The sequence below is a fragment of the Crotalus tigris genome, unplaced genomic scaffold (genome assembly GCF_016545835.1).
Source record: "Crotalus tigris isolate CLP2741 ecotype Arizona unplaced genomic scaffold, ASM1654583v1 scf7180000018498.346397, whole genome shotgun sequence".
Taxonomy (NCBI): Eukaryota; Metazoa; Chordata; class Lepidosauria; order Squamata; family Viperidae; genus Crotalus; species Crotalus tigris.
Window position 1 is genome coordinate 298,426 of NW_024097041.1, and position 14,817 is coordinate 313,242.

General features: G+C 43.7%; 2 protein-coding genes across 2 annotated transcripts in view; both read right to left on the reverse strand.

Moving 5' to 3' along the window:
- LOC120312430 (N-acetylated-alpha-linked acidic dipeptidase 2-like) overlaps positions 1-4,787 on the reverse strand; it is a 43,346-nt gene extending 38,559 nt beyond the window's left edge. Inside the window, exon 1 of the mRNA XM_039353143.1 lies at positions 4,657-4,787. Coding sequence (XP_039209077.1) covers positions 4,657-4,738 — 82 coding nt within the window. The 5' untranslated portion in view covers positions 4,739-4,787. The remainder of the gene's footprint in view (positions 1-4,656) is intronic.
- Positions 4,788-10,896: 6,109 nt separating this feature from the next.
- The window catches only part of LOC120312431 (putative N-acetylated-alpha-linked acidic dipeptidase), a 31,212-nt gene continuing 27,291 nt past the window's right edge, over positions 10,897-14,817 (reverse strand). Inside the window, exons 12-14 of the mRNA XM_039353145.1 lie at positions 13,775-13,856; positions 13,465-13,557; positions 10,897-11,301 (exon numbers count right to left, since the gene is read on the reverse strand). Coding sequence (XP_039209079.1) covers positions 11,061-11,301; positions 13,465-13,557; positions 13,775-13,856 — 416 coding nt within the window. The 3' untranslated portion in view covers positions 10,897-11,060. The remainder of the gene's footprint in view (positions 11,302-13,464; positions 13,558-13,774; positions 13,857-14,817) is intronic.

The following is a 14,817-nucleotide window of genomic DNA, read 5'->3' on the forward strand; positions in this document are numbered from 1 at the left end:
CCTTGACTTATGACCGTTTGCTTAGTGACCATTCAAAATTATATGGACCTGCTCGGGGATACTTACAATCTGTTTGTGCAGTTCTGGCGGTTGACCTCCCCATGGTCATATGACCACATTTAGGGCCATTTGAGGTTTGCCACAGTCATGGGATGGCAATTTCTTTCCAGTTTTCAGAAAAACTGCCTTATTGTGAACCACTGGTTCACTTAAGAACCTCGGTGTTTGATTAATAACCACAGCGTTTGCTTAATAACTGCCACAAGAAAGGTCATAAAATTGGGTCAATCATGTGGGCGAGCCATTTTACAATCATCATGACTAACAATTGCGATGGGCAGGTAAAATTATAGTCATAAGTTGTATGTACTACCTGTACTAACTATTAAGTTTGCCTCATGTTTTTCCATTAGAAAATGATGTTCAACATGGCCTCAGAAACACAACCCATTTCTTTTTTTATATTATTCTTTAAGAGATCAATAATAAATTGGCTATTAGAAATAATTCTAGTGGTCCAAATATGAAGAGGCTTAAATCCTTGCTAAAAAGGGAAAGAGTGGGATTCAACATTTTTGAAGCAGTGAATTTCACCCGCAGTGTTTCTCAACCTTGACAATTTTAAGGCCTGTGGACTTCAACTCCCAGAATTCCACAGCCAGCATTGCTGGCTGTGGAATTCTGGGAGTTGAAGTCCACATGCCTTAAAATTGTCAAGGTTGAGAAACACTACTAGAGACCAACATTTTTCAATCTTGGCAACTTTAAGATGTCTGGACTTCAACTCCAAGAATGCTGGCTGGATCTGAAGTCCACACATCTTAAAAGTTGCCAAGATTGAAAAACATTGGTTTAAAAAGTATATATGGCGCCATGGCTAATCAAACCAACATATTTTAGCTTGCATTGTGCAGAGTTTGACTGATTTGGTTAGTTTATTATTCAACATATCATAGGAACCCCCAACATGATATTTAAAATGGAACTGATTATATTGATAATTTGTGCAGAGGGAAAAAAAACATGTGTTGCTTTGATTCTATCATTGTGGCTCCTTTTTTTTTTTAATCATACCCTGCAGAATAAGCACCTCAGAAAATGCTAGTCAGGCATCATTTGTCCAGACAGCTCTGCAAAAACAGGAAACCTGTAGACCAGCTCCTGGGCTGGAGATGTTATTGCAGAATAACAGAGTTGGAAGGGACCTTGAAGGTCTTCTAGTCCACCTCCCTGCTTAAGCAGGAGACCCTATACCATTTCAGATAAATGGTTCTTAAAAACTTCCAGTGTTGGAGCATTCACAACTTCTGGAGGCAAGTCATTCCACTGGTTAATTGTTCTAATTGTCAGGAAATTTCTCCTTAGTTCTAGGTTGCTTCTCTCCTTGATTACTTTCCATCCCTTGCTTCTTGTCCTGCCTTCAGGTGCTTTGGGGAAGAGGTTGACTCCCTCTTTTTTAGAGCAGCCCCTTAGATATTGGAAGACTGCTATCATGTCCCCCCTTGTCCTTCTCTTTGTTAGAGTAGACATACCCAGTTCCTTCAGTTGTGTTACTTCAGGAATTGAGCATGACCAATTGGAGCGGAGCAGACCTGACCATCTCACCAACCACATGCTCTAGGATGGTGTATCTCAAACTTGGCAACTTTCAAATGTTGTGATAGAATGTAGTAAGGAGCTGGATGCCCAGGAGGAAGGAGGTGCATTCCAGAGAAGTAAGTTTGGATATGATGCGGGAGAGGAAAAACTTCCCAGCCAGCTACTGACAAGCAAAGGCAATGGGGGAAGCTGGATTCACTTAACAGGCATGTAACAATTACAGGGATTCACTTAAGAACCATGTCAAAAAAAGGCTGTAAAAATGTGACTCACTTAGCAAAAGAAATTCTGCTCTTAGTTGTGGTCATAAGTTGAGGACTACCTGTAGCAGGGCACGTTTGTCCTGCAGTAAGTGGAATAGGAGGAAAATCCCTAGCCCAGGGGTAGGCAACCTTGGGTCTTTTATGACTTGTGGACTTCAACTCCCAGAATTCCTGAGCCAGCATGGCTCAGCTTGGAAACCTCTCCCTTTCCCCTCAGCATGGCTGGCTCAGGAATTCTGGGAGTTGAAGTCCACGGGTCATAAAAGAGCCAAGGTTGCCTCACTGTGGCCTAGGCCTAGGCTGCTTTATGACTCGTGGACTTCAACTCCCAGAATTCCTGAGCCAGCCTGGCTCAGCTTGGAAACTCTCCCTTTCTCCTCAGCATGGCTGGCTCAGGAATTCTGGGAGTTGAAGTCCACGAGTCATAAAAGAGCCAAGGTTGCCTACCCCTGCCCTAGTTACATGGATAGCAAATTAAGACCTCCTGCAACTTGGGTCTTCCCATCTCATATTTGTACAGCACCTCCAGTCCCCAAAGTTGACCAAACTCTTTGGGACAGCCATTCTACAGCACTGCTGTGAGATGAATAGAGAGTTACACAAAACCTTGAAATAGAGCCAGAGCAATTTAAAGTGTGCCTGGAAAAGAAAAGAAAAAGAAAAAAAAAGAAGTATGATTGACTCAGAGAACTGGCGTAACATGATGTCTCTGTCCCACTTGCTAAGGAATAAAAGTTGCCACCTTTCATTGCCTCACTTACACTCTATGCAAGCTTTCTTTGTGCTTTGAAATTAATTGTTATTTTGAGTGAACCAGAAAAGTTACATAACATCCAGCTTAAGCAAAGTTTGTAAGTCCATGCTACCTTTTTCTACAATTTTCACCCCATAGAGAAAAAAAAAAGGACTGAGGAAAGGAACATTTGGGTTCATCAAAGTTATCACACCCACAACATGAGCAAGTTCAGGAAATGCCTTGTTAAGGCCACACTTGGAATACTGCATCCAGTTTTGTAAAACGATGTAAAAAAGATGCTGAGATGCTAGAAAAAGTACAGAGAAGAGCAACAAAGATGATCAGGGGATTGGAGGCTAAAACATATAAAGAACGGTTGCTGGAATTGGGTATGTCTAGTTTAATGAAGAGAAGGACCAGGGGATGACATGATAGCAGTGTTCCAATATCTCAGGGGCTGCCACAAAGAAGAGGGAGTCAAGCTATTTTCCAAAGCGCCTGAAGGCAGGTCAAGAAGCAATGGATGGAAACTCAACAAGAAGCAACCTAGAACTAAGGAGAAACTTCCTGACAGTGAGAACAATTAACCAGTGGAACAACCTGCCTCCAGAAGCGGTGAATGCTCCAACACTGGAAGTTTTTAAGAAGAGACTGGACAGCCATTTGTCCAAAATGGTATAGGGTTTCCTGCCTGAGCAGGGGATTGGACTAGATGACCTCCAAGGTCCCTTCCAACTTTACTATTATTAGTAGTAGTAGTTTGCTTTTGGGAGGACTAACAGGCTTTGCACACCCGGCTTGTTTGGGTGACAGCAGCTGGGAAAGAACAATGGAAAGTCGGAATAAAAATGAATGTTCCGCTTGGATTAAAAAAGTGAGCTTTTATCTTTCAGATTAAAAAAAAATACACTGAAACATTTTGGTCATCAATGAAAGCCATACATTTTTAAAAAAAAAAAAAAACAACAACAGCCCTTTCTCTTAGTTTTCTTCACGATAACCAACTCTTAAAAGGAACTTTCAGGAGTAAAACCACAGACGCCACGGGTGTTGATTATAAAAAGCAATCAACATTTGATTATCCAGAACAAACTTAAGAGCTGATCATCAGATAAAGACCATTAGTATTAAATTACAGGAAACTGGAAGAACTGAAACAATGAAGATATCTTGTTTCACATTGTTCAACAGGTTTGCCCAGAACTTATCCTATGGAACTCACTGATGCCGAGTCCATAATTCCACGAAGGGGAGAAGTTCTGAGGGGAAAAAATGGCTGTAAAATTCTGGAGTGTGGTGGATTTGCATTTGAAGACTATGTAACATCTGCCAGAAGTTGAAGCAAGACCCAGAATCTGTTCAGGATGCCTGGCCTGAGCCTTGGGAAAGAGTGCAAGCGAGCATGTGCAAAGGGCTTCTGAGCCTATGGACTTTCTTCTTAAAACGTGGAGGCCCAAATTGTGCTGCCACCCTGCCTGTGAGGACACTGAGAGGAGTGGCTGTGGGAGATAACAGAATAACAGAGTTGGAAGGGATCTTAGAGGTCTTCTAGTCCAACCCCCTGCTCAAGCAGGAGACCCCCCCCCTACACTATTTAGTTGTCCAATTGAATTGTTATTTTTCTTAAAAACCCGACTCTGAGGATGACACCGACTGGATGGTTCTGGGGCGTAAATTCGGCTGCGGAAAAGCGTCTTAGTTCTTCTGGCTGAGTAGGACTTTGAACCTGGGTTCTCGCCCAAGTTTTACGGCGGAATCGCGGCTGCTGGAGACGCCGAGGCACACGTACGCACCCATCACACCCGATCCCGTTCGTTCACCAAGCTGGACAGCCCGTTGGGCGCGGGGGGAGGGGGGCAGCCGGGCAAAGGGGCCGGTAGAAATCCAGCCCGCGTACCCGGTAAGGCGAGAAGGTCTCCCCGTCCAAGTCAGGCGCTCCCATATGGCGCGCGAAAGCGTCCGGGATCGCCGCAACTGCGCTCCGATCCAGACCCTGCGCCCGTCCTCGCCTCCCGCTTCCCCAAAGCGCCGGTGGGGAAAGGGGAGCCCCGCGCTTACCCGCTAAGAAACCCATCAGGAAAAGCGCCAGGAGCGCCGCGATGCCCAGCCAGCTGCAAAGCACCACTTTCCACCTGCCCATCTCGCTTTGCAGACCGAGGACGGCTGGCGCGGGACGCGGGACGGGAGGGTTCCCGTCCCGGCTGGGGAGCCCCCACCCACCTCCCCGCCCACTGGCAAATCTCTCTCTCTGGCGCGCGCGCACGCACACACTCCGAAAGCCAGCTGGGACGTTGAACTGGGGTTGGCTGGGTGGGGTGGGGGGGCATCCCTGGAGAAGCAGTTGTTCCAATCGGGGCATTGGGCACCTACTTCCAGCTCCCAGTCTGAAACACGCCTACGCACAACACAGCACAGCGCAACACACTGCCCCCTCTATGAATAAAGTGCCGGGAAGGTCGAAAGGAAGAAACACCACGCGGTATAACAGAACCACAGAAGAGTTGGAAGGGACCTTGGAGGTCATCTAGTCCAGCCCCGTGCTCAGGCAGGAAACCCTATACCATTCTGGACAAATGGCTGTCCAGTCTCTTCTTAAAAACTTCCAGTGTTGGAAGTTGCTTAGTTGCTTCTTTCTTTGGTCAGTTTCCATCCCTTGCTACTTGTCCTGCCTTCAGGCGCTTTGGAGAATAGCTTGACTCCCTCTTCTCTGTTGCAGCCCCTGAGATATTGGAACACTGCTATCATGTCCCCCCTCGTCCTTCTCTTCATTAAACTAGACATACCCAATTCCAGCAAGTGTACTTTATATGTTTATAGGTTGTTGTTGTTGTTGTTGTTGATGATGATGATGATGATGATGATAATAATAATAATAATGATAATAATAATAATAATAATAATAATAATAATAATAATAATAATAATAATAAGTTGGAAGGGACCTTGGAGGTCATCTAGTCCAACCCCCTGCTCAGGCAGGAAACCCTATACCATTTCAGACAAATGGCTGTCCAGTCTCTTCTTAAACACTTCCAGTGTTGGAGCATTCACCGTTTCTGGAGGCAGGTTGTTCCACTGGTTAATTGTTCTAACTGTCAAGAAGTTTCTCCTTAGTTCTTGGTTGCTTGTCTCCCTTGATTTCCCCCCCCCCCATCCATTGCTTCTCGTCCTGCCATTTATCTGAAATGGTACAGGCAGTGCTTTTTTTGTAAGGAAAAAAAGGTGCTGGAACTCACATCTCGTTAATCTTTTATTTTAAAAAAAATTATATTCAGTTCTTCATATAAATTTAATTTATTGTATTTAAGGAAGATGTTCATAGTAAATTCCAAAGTTTGGTCCAGTTCTCGTCTGGCAAATCTTCTCGACTCCTTTCCTGGCTGTTAGTATTTATGGCTGAATGTTGTCCTCTGAGTAACCACAGATCGACGTACTTTGAAGGATTGAAAAGTCTCAGAGGTGGTCCCGACAAGTTTAATGAACAAAAGTGCTGGGCATGGTTATTTTTGTGTGTTCTGTTGTTGCGTCTGTTAATATTCTATCAGGGCCGTTGGTTGAGAAGTAATTAACAACTTTTTTCATTTTTAAATTTGGGGTCACACTTTTACACTAAAAATTTTTTAAAAAAGATTTTCAATTCACCATTTTTTTTTAAATAATTTACCTTTTGTACATAGTCAATCAATGTACACACACACACACACATCAGTTATGTAATGAAACATAACGGTTGCCACCTGCAATAAGCACTCGGCGCGTGACCGCACAACCAATCACAAGCCGAGCAGTGCCACAAGCCAAGCAGCGCATCACAATCAGCGCGGACGAAGTACGCATGCATCGGACTCGACACACAAGCAGCCCGCATGCACCATTTTAATGATTTTGCCGCCGACCTGCTACGTTCGACAGGGCAATTCAAGTCACGTGGACCAAACATCAAATTTTCAAAAGTTACTTTTAAAACTTGGAAAATCTATCGAAAAAAGGTGCCGGAACTCTGTTCCGGTGCGTTCTATGACAAAAAAAGCACTGGGTACAGGGTTTCCTGCTTGAGTAGGGGGTTCGACTAGAACAGGGGGTAGGCAACCTTGGCTCTTTTATGACTCGTGGACTTCAACTCCCAGAATTCCTGAGCCAGCCACGCTGAGGGGAAAGGGAGAGGTTTCCAAGCTGAGCCATGCTGGCTCAAGAATTCTGGGAGTTGAAGTCCACAAGTCATAAAAGAGCCAAGGTGGCCTTCCCCTGGACTAGAAGACCTCCAAGGCCACATCCAAATCTGTTATTCTGTTATTCCAATGAAGGAGAGATTAGAACTGTTTTAATCCTCTATAGATACCACCAAAACTCTAAATCCCAGGAGTTAAAGAAAACAAAACAAAACTGCTCATTCCACCTCATGAGTTTACTTTTCCACAGAGAATGAACCTTGATTTATGGATATTGTAAATATTCTCTCTTCCATTCCAACCATCCAGAAGCATTATCCTTACCTAGAAGCTCATTGGTTTGTTTTACAAGGCCGTTTACCATTAGTGCTGTGTGTCCTTGGTTAGATTATTGGTTAGCAATGAGGGTCAGTTAATATTTCATTACGAAAAACTAATTCCTGGTGACTTGTGCGTTTGGATGAGACTGAAAAACCTTATCTGAGTAATCATGTACCTGGCTGTGGACATCTATCTTTTAGATCTATCTCCTCATCTGGAAAAAGGACATGTTTGTGTATATGCATCTGTTCATTGATTAAATCAATCTCTCTATCCAACAACTCTTACATTCTTTAATAAGAATCCTTCAATTTTTGTCATTTTAAAATTGCTTTTCTATTTAAAATGTAAATATTCTTATATTTTTATTGTATTGTAAGCTGCCAAAGTCGTTTCGGATAGTAGAATGGGTGGTATATAAAGGCAGTCCTTGACTTACAACAATTCATTTAGTGACCGCTTGAAGTTGTGACTTGTGACTGCTTTTCCACACTTAACAACATTTGCAGCATTCCCATGGTCACATGGTCAAGACTCAGCTTGGCCCCTGATTCACACTTATGACGGTCACCGTATCCCAAAGTCATGTGATCGCCTTTTGCACCTTCTGACAAACGAAGTCAATAGGGAAGCCAGATTCACTTAACAACTGTGTGTTCTTAACTCAACAACTGCAGCAATTCACTTAACAAATATGGCAGGAAATGGGGCAAAACTCACTTAACCAATGTCTCACTTAGCAACAGAAATTTTGGCCTCCGTTTTGGTCATAAGTCAAGGATCGGCTGTAAATTTAATAAATAAATAAATAGATAGATAGATAGATAGATAGATAGATAGATAGATAGATAGATAGATAGATAGATAGATAAAATAAATAAATCATCTCGTGTGAAAGAGAAGCAGAGATTTCTGAAACTGGGATCTACAAGACTCCTTTTGAGAGTCTTTGGGCAGAATGGGGAATGTTATTTTGTTATTTATTAAAGAAATGTTACCATCCCCAAGAAACTGTTCTTTGTGATTTTCTTCCTATGTAAGCAAGGGGCAGTTCAGCTTATATTTCAGTGTACCAAATCCTCATTCAGGAACTCGGCAATTTTGCTAGAGATGAATATTTGATCTCAGTGGCACCCACCCGTTGTTTCAGCTAACCTCCTGATCTTTGGAAGCTGAGATTGGGATGGGGAATGTATGACCCCTTTCTGACCTGTGGACTTCAATTCCCAAAATTCCTGAGCCGGTCACGAACAGTTCGTGAACTGAAGAAGCTTCTTGGATGAGAAGCAAAATGTTTTCAAAAAAAAAAAAAAACCCAAGAAAGTCCAGTTGCCTTTTGGAAGAAAAGCATTTTTTAAGATAACCATCTAGACAGCTCCTTCAGCTGTGAGTAGGTGGACAACATCTAACGTGTGTGAATTCTGTCTTTCTTTCTTCCCAACTGACATTACAGCTGGAAGAACCAGCTGGCTTCTCTGCCTGCAGCAATAAGGTGGTTCCAGGCCAGACAGAGTTGAAGGGTGGGGCAGTTTGTTCATACAGCCTGATAAGAGAAGTCCAGCTGCAAATTTCTGGACCTTATTTATTGCAAATTGCTGGAGTCTGTCTTCTCCCTGTTTCTTCTGTTCTCCATTCTCGGCCAGCTGTTTGGGGTATAGTCAAATACAGTTATGCCCAGATGATTAAGGAACTGGAGGCTAAAAGATATGAAGGTTACAGGAACTGGGCATGGCTGTCTAGAGAAGAGAAGGACCAGGGGAGACATGATAGCAGTGTTCCAATATCTGAGGGGCTGTCACAGAGAGGAGGGAGTCAACCTACTTTCCAAAGCACCTGAAGGCCAGACAAGGAATAACGGATGGAAACTGATCAAGGAGAGATTCAAACTGGAAATGAGAAATTTTCTGACAGTGAGAACAATCAACCCACGGAACAGTTTTGCCTTCAGACGTTGTGGGAGTTCCATCACTGGAAGCTTTCAAGAAGAGACTGGACTGCCATCTGTCAGAAATGGTGTAGGGCAGGGGTGTCAAACTACTGGCCCACAGGCCAGACGCGTCATCCGGAAGCCTCGCCCACCCTATTGCCGGCAATGGCAAAACCGTCCTGATACGTTGCATGATATCACATGACATCGCAAGTTTGACATGTCTGGTGTAGGGTCTCCTGCTTGAGCATGGATGGGGGTTGGACTAGATGACCTACAAGGTCCCTTCCAACTCTGTTATTCTGATTCTGATTCTAATAATTAAAAAGAGAATTAGGTAAAATTGTGGATGCTCTATTGCTGGAGGTATTCAAGAAAAGATTGGACAGTCATTTGTCCAGGGTGCAATAAGATCTTCTGCCTTGGGCAGGGGGCTAGATTATTACTATTCTCCACTCCATTCCATTCCCCACCTTCTTCATCAGAATAGCTTTTAAGTTCAGCAGGTGTCAAATCTGCAAACACTCTTCTGGCTGATGGTGGTTATAAGGAGGCTGGGTCTTTCTCCCTACCCTCCTGCTGAATTTCCAATGAAGCTGTGATCATGGAACACTTTTTATTGATTGATTGACTGAAATGAACAATCACATTGGTGTTGACCCTTATGAGTCACATAGATTTCCTAGATTTGTCCCTAGCCTATTATTTCAAGTCTTCATAGAACCCACACTGATCCTTAAAGACATTCTTATCAAAATACTGTTGAGGTACTCCACAAAATGCTGTGTTTAATATATGCTATATACACAGTGGTGTATATCCTCCAGTGGCACAGTGGTAAGAATGCAAAATTATAGGCAAACTCTGCCCGCAGTTTGGAGTTCGATCCTGACCAGTTCAAGGTTGACTCAGCCTTCCATCCTTCTGAGATCAGTAAAATGAAGACCCAGATTGTGGGGGCCAATATGCTGACTCTGTAAACCACTTACAGAGCACTGTAAAATGATATATACGTCTAAATGCTATTGGGAAGGAAGGAAGGAAGGAAGGAAGGAAGGAAGGAAGGAAGGAAGGAAGGAAGGAAGGAAGGAAGGAAGGAAGGAAGGAAGGAAGGAAGGAGCCATGGTAATGCAGTGGTTAGAATGCGGTATTGCAGGCTATTTCTGCCCACTGCTAGGAGTTCAATCTTGACTGGCTCAAGGTTGATTCAGCCTTCCATCCTTCTAAGGTCGGTAAAATGAGGACCCAGATTGTTGGGGGCAATAGGCTGACCCTGTAAACCACCCAGAGAGTTCTAGAAAGTGTTATGGGGCTGTATATAAACCTAAATGCTATTGCTATTGCTAATATGACAAAAGCACCATTTGCTTGTTCCAGTCCTGATTGTGATAGTAAGTTGAGGATTACCTTTATACGCATTGTTAGAAATCAGGCTGGGATCAATGGGTCTCCTCTGAGGTTGGATTTGGACAAAAAAATCAAGATGGCAGCTATGATTATCCAATTAAAGCATCACCCTCTTTTTTGCCTGCATTGTCCATGCAACATATGGAACCATGGCATGTTGCACGTCCAGTGCATACAAAAAGGAGATGGAGCTTCAATCCCATAGATGCCCTCATTCCTTCCTGGATTTAAATGACACAAAATGTCATTTAAATCCAGGAAGACCTCCAGCATGGGGGAAGTATAAAATAAAGTCATTAAAAAGTAAATAATTTAGTGCTTTAATTGTGTTTTAAATGGGAATTATTGTGTTTGTTACTGAATCCTGTATTTTGTTTACTGGTTGTGTTTTAATTATGTGAGCTGCTCAGAGTCACAGAGTGGGATGGGCAGCTATATAGAATGAATGAATGAATGAATGAATGAATGAATGAATGAATGAACAAGAGAAGCATTTTTTTCAAAATACTTGGAGGTTATTTGAAATTACAATAAATGAAAATCACAATGCATTCCATAGCATTCCATAACAAAAACATCCTTGGGATCAACCAAATCAGTAGGGCTTCTTTTGCATCAGTTATTTTATTTTTGAGAACTCAAGTGTGACTCTGTTGGAGCTTGCTTGGCAATCCCTCACTTGCATCCCCACAGGGTGTTTCATTCAGTGTCCCAGCTGCAGCTCTCACGGTGAAAGCAGCGATGAAGATCTGCTTCTTCACTTCTTCCCAGGCTTTCTGTTGGTCTGCTTTATTATCGATGTCAAATAGGGCATCGTAGATCCCGGGGAAGGACACTCCAGCATACTTATTGTGATTGTTTGGAGCAAAGATGATGTGTCTAGAAAAAGGCAATAATATCAATTGGCCCTTGGAATCCCATTATTTAGAACAGAAGTTCTCAAGGTTTGAAGTAAATCAGCGTTCTCTAACCTGCTACTTTCAAAACATTAAGAAGAACTTAACTGAAATCAGGAAAAAAAAAAGAGTCATCTAGTCCACATTCGGTGTCCCATCACCAACAACCAGATGCATTCAGGAAACCAACAGGATTAGATTGGTAGGTAAAAGATCCTTTTTGAAGAAGAATTTAAGATTTGTTTTTAAGCAGCATTTCAAAGATTAGGAGACACTAAGCCCTCTGCTCCATTGTCTAGTCTTCATATCTCAACTGACCATCTTTATACCTGATAGAATGACCTCCACCGTTTATTCAGATTTCATTACCTTTCAGGCAAATATGTGGAAGTTTTTCCAAACAAATCCAACATGTCATGATAGATAAGGCAATTTTGTTAGTTAAAAACTTGCGTGCAAACCAATGTCTGCATTTCCTGCATTGGATGAGGAGAGCCCATCTTTCTCCTTCTGTCCTGGCCACATTTTACAGAGGCACGATGGAGAGCATTTTTAACAAACTGCATCACTCTTTGGTTTGGTGATAGCAGAGCCTCAGATAGAAGGTCCATATAGAGCAGTGATGGCGAACCTATGGCACACGTGCTAGGGACAGCACTCAGAGCCCTCTCTGTGGGCATACCTACTGCTGCCATCATCAGCCGGTGCAGGTCCATTAGGCCACTACTGGTGCCCAGAACAGCAGTTCCACCCAGCACAAAGGAGGCAAAGCAGTTGGTTAGCAAGCTCGAGTAGAGGTGGTAGAGCGTGCCCCCCCCATGCGCTCGCTGACCTCTGTAGTGCAGGGGCTGATGGTGTCGCCTTGTCCCGCAGCAATGGCACCCCCACCCTATTCCCTGCCTCACCCCACAGGACAAGCCTCCTGCCCACTGCCCCACCCACCAGAGATCCCCTGGATCTCCCCCAATCCCACCCAGCCCCCACAGGCATCTCCCCACGAGCAACATCAAGGTGGCCATGCCCACCCCAGACATGCCTACATAGTCTGCTGTGACCACCACGGCCACGCCCACCCAGTGGGCCACGCCCCCACCCACCCACCCACCCCGAGGGCACCACAATGCTGATGCGGCCCTGGCACTTTGCAATAAATAAGTGGGTTTTGGGTTGCGGTTTGGGCACTCAGTCTCTAAAAGGTTCGCCATCATTGATATAGAGCAGTAGTTCTCAACCTGTCGGTCGGGACCCCATTTGGGGTCGAACGACCATTTCACGGGGGTCGCCATTTTTTCCCCCTTTTCTTTGGCCACGCCCCTGGCACCCGGTGATGTAAAAGTGGTTGGGGGTCACCACAACATAGGAAACTGTATTATGGGGTCGCAGCATTAGAAAGGTTGAGAACCACTGATATAGAGAGTGGTAAGTACAGCTGAGAAAATTATAGGAAGTTCGCTTCCCATTATTCAGGACGCTGCTTATAAGCACTATGTGCTTAGAGCTCAAAGCATTGTTAGAGACCCCAAACACCCACTTTACGGTCTGTTTCTGTTGCCCCCCTCTGGGAGGAGGTTTCGAAGTATTTATAGCAGGACTACCAGATTCTGTAACAGATTTGTTCCCTATGCCGTCTGTCTGGTAAACTCGCAAGATTCTTTTTTCTCGCCATGTATATGTACACATCCGAACTAGACTGTGTTGTTTGTCTGGGTCACAAATGTGTGCGTATGTGGGTATATGCATAATTTATTTTATTTTTTTGTTATGTTTATGCAGTGTATATTGGAGATGGTTATCCTTTGAGGGCTGTATGCAACAAAATCTCATTTTAATGTATGCTGATCAGTGTGCATTTAGAGTGACAATAAAGTTATTATTGTTCTATTCTATTATTCTAACTTTGAAGGCCATTTGTTGAGAGACCAGTGGGCTTCTTTAACTGTTGTGTGGTCACTGTGAGAACGGATTGTGGACTAGATGGGCCAGGAATCTAGTCAAAAAGGGTACTGCTTGTGTTCTTAAGATATATAAGGACTTTTAAGACCGGGAGAATGGAAAGAAGGTTGACAAGCCACCTTGAATCATTGGGTTAAGTTGGGTGGCTATAGAAATTGAAGAAATAAATATATATATATATATTTCTCCTTACCTATAAAATGGTCTGCCAGGCAATCCAAGAGGATCAATAAATGCTCTTTCCAAAAACATCAATTGATCATTCCAAGATCTTACTTCAATTGGGCTGGAAAATAGACAATTGAAATAACAATGTTAGAGGGAACATGACTTCTGATCAGGATGCACAGAGTTTTGAAAGCCCAGCAAAGGAAAGAGAAGAGTATTTTAACTGGACTTTCTCAGGCTAGAGCTTGCCATGATCGCTTAAACTTCAATTAATATTAGGAGAATGGAGGCTATGGCTATCTTGTCTGAATGACCACAAAAATTAGGAGACTTACTTATTGATGTCCACTAATTGAAGTCTGCGGTGAAATTCATCAGCAACTTCTGAAAACGTCTTTATGGAATCCCGAAGCAAAACTGGAATAACGCAGGAGAGAAAATGCTAAATTATGAGACTCTTGCTTTTATTGTTTCCATCAAATTAGCTCAAGTGTAGAGAACCTGTGGCTCTCCAGATGTTGAATGACAGCTCTCACATCCCTTTATTACCCATGCTGTTTAGAGGTATGAGAACTATAATTCAGAATTTTCCATAATGGCCCAGCTAGCTGGAATTCTGAGACAGTGCTGCAACTGAGGAAGTAATTGTATTATGGCAGGAAGCCCATGTAAACGAATAGTAGGAAGAGGTCAACAATTATTCACTCTAAGATCATTTTTGTCTCACAGCAGTTAACTGAAAAAAAAAACAAAGGGTTATTTGGCAAACCAAGGTGACTGGGTTAGCAGTTGCTGATGAGATAGGAAAAGACTAAAAAGTGCATGACACGGTCTTTCCAGTATCCTGTTAGTTAATCTCTTGCCTTTGGGTGCAGTGGCTCCACTAGAAATATGAGTTATCTGCACCTTTGTTCATATATATATGAATAACTCATAGAAATATGAGTTATCTGCACCTTTGTTCATATATATACATGTTAGAAGCAGCAAATACGGCTGTCTATGTTTATAAGGAGGATAATTCTGTTTTAACGGCTTGTCTCCAGTCCTGGTGATGATATATCCCACTGGTGGCGAACCTATGGCACGCGTGCCAGAGGCAGCACTCAGAGCCCTCTCTGTGGGCCCGCACGCCATGCCCCAGAGATGGCAACTGTCCCTCTTCAACCAGCCGCCTGCTAACTGGCCGAGGTCCCACATGGCCAGATGATCCCAGCACCCATGTGCTCGCTGGCCTCTGTGTGCAGAGGCCGATGGCGTCAGGCAGCAGCCACCCTGGCCCCTGCCTCACCTTTCCCTGTGACAATGGCACCCCCGCCCTGCCTTGCCTTGCCTCACTCCGCAGGATGAGCCTCTTGCCCACCACCCCACCCGCCAG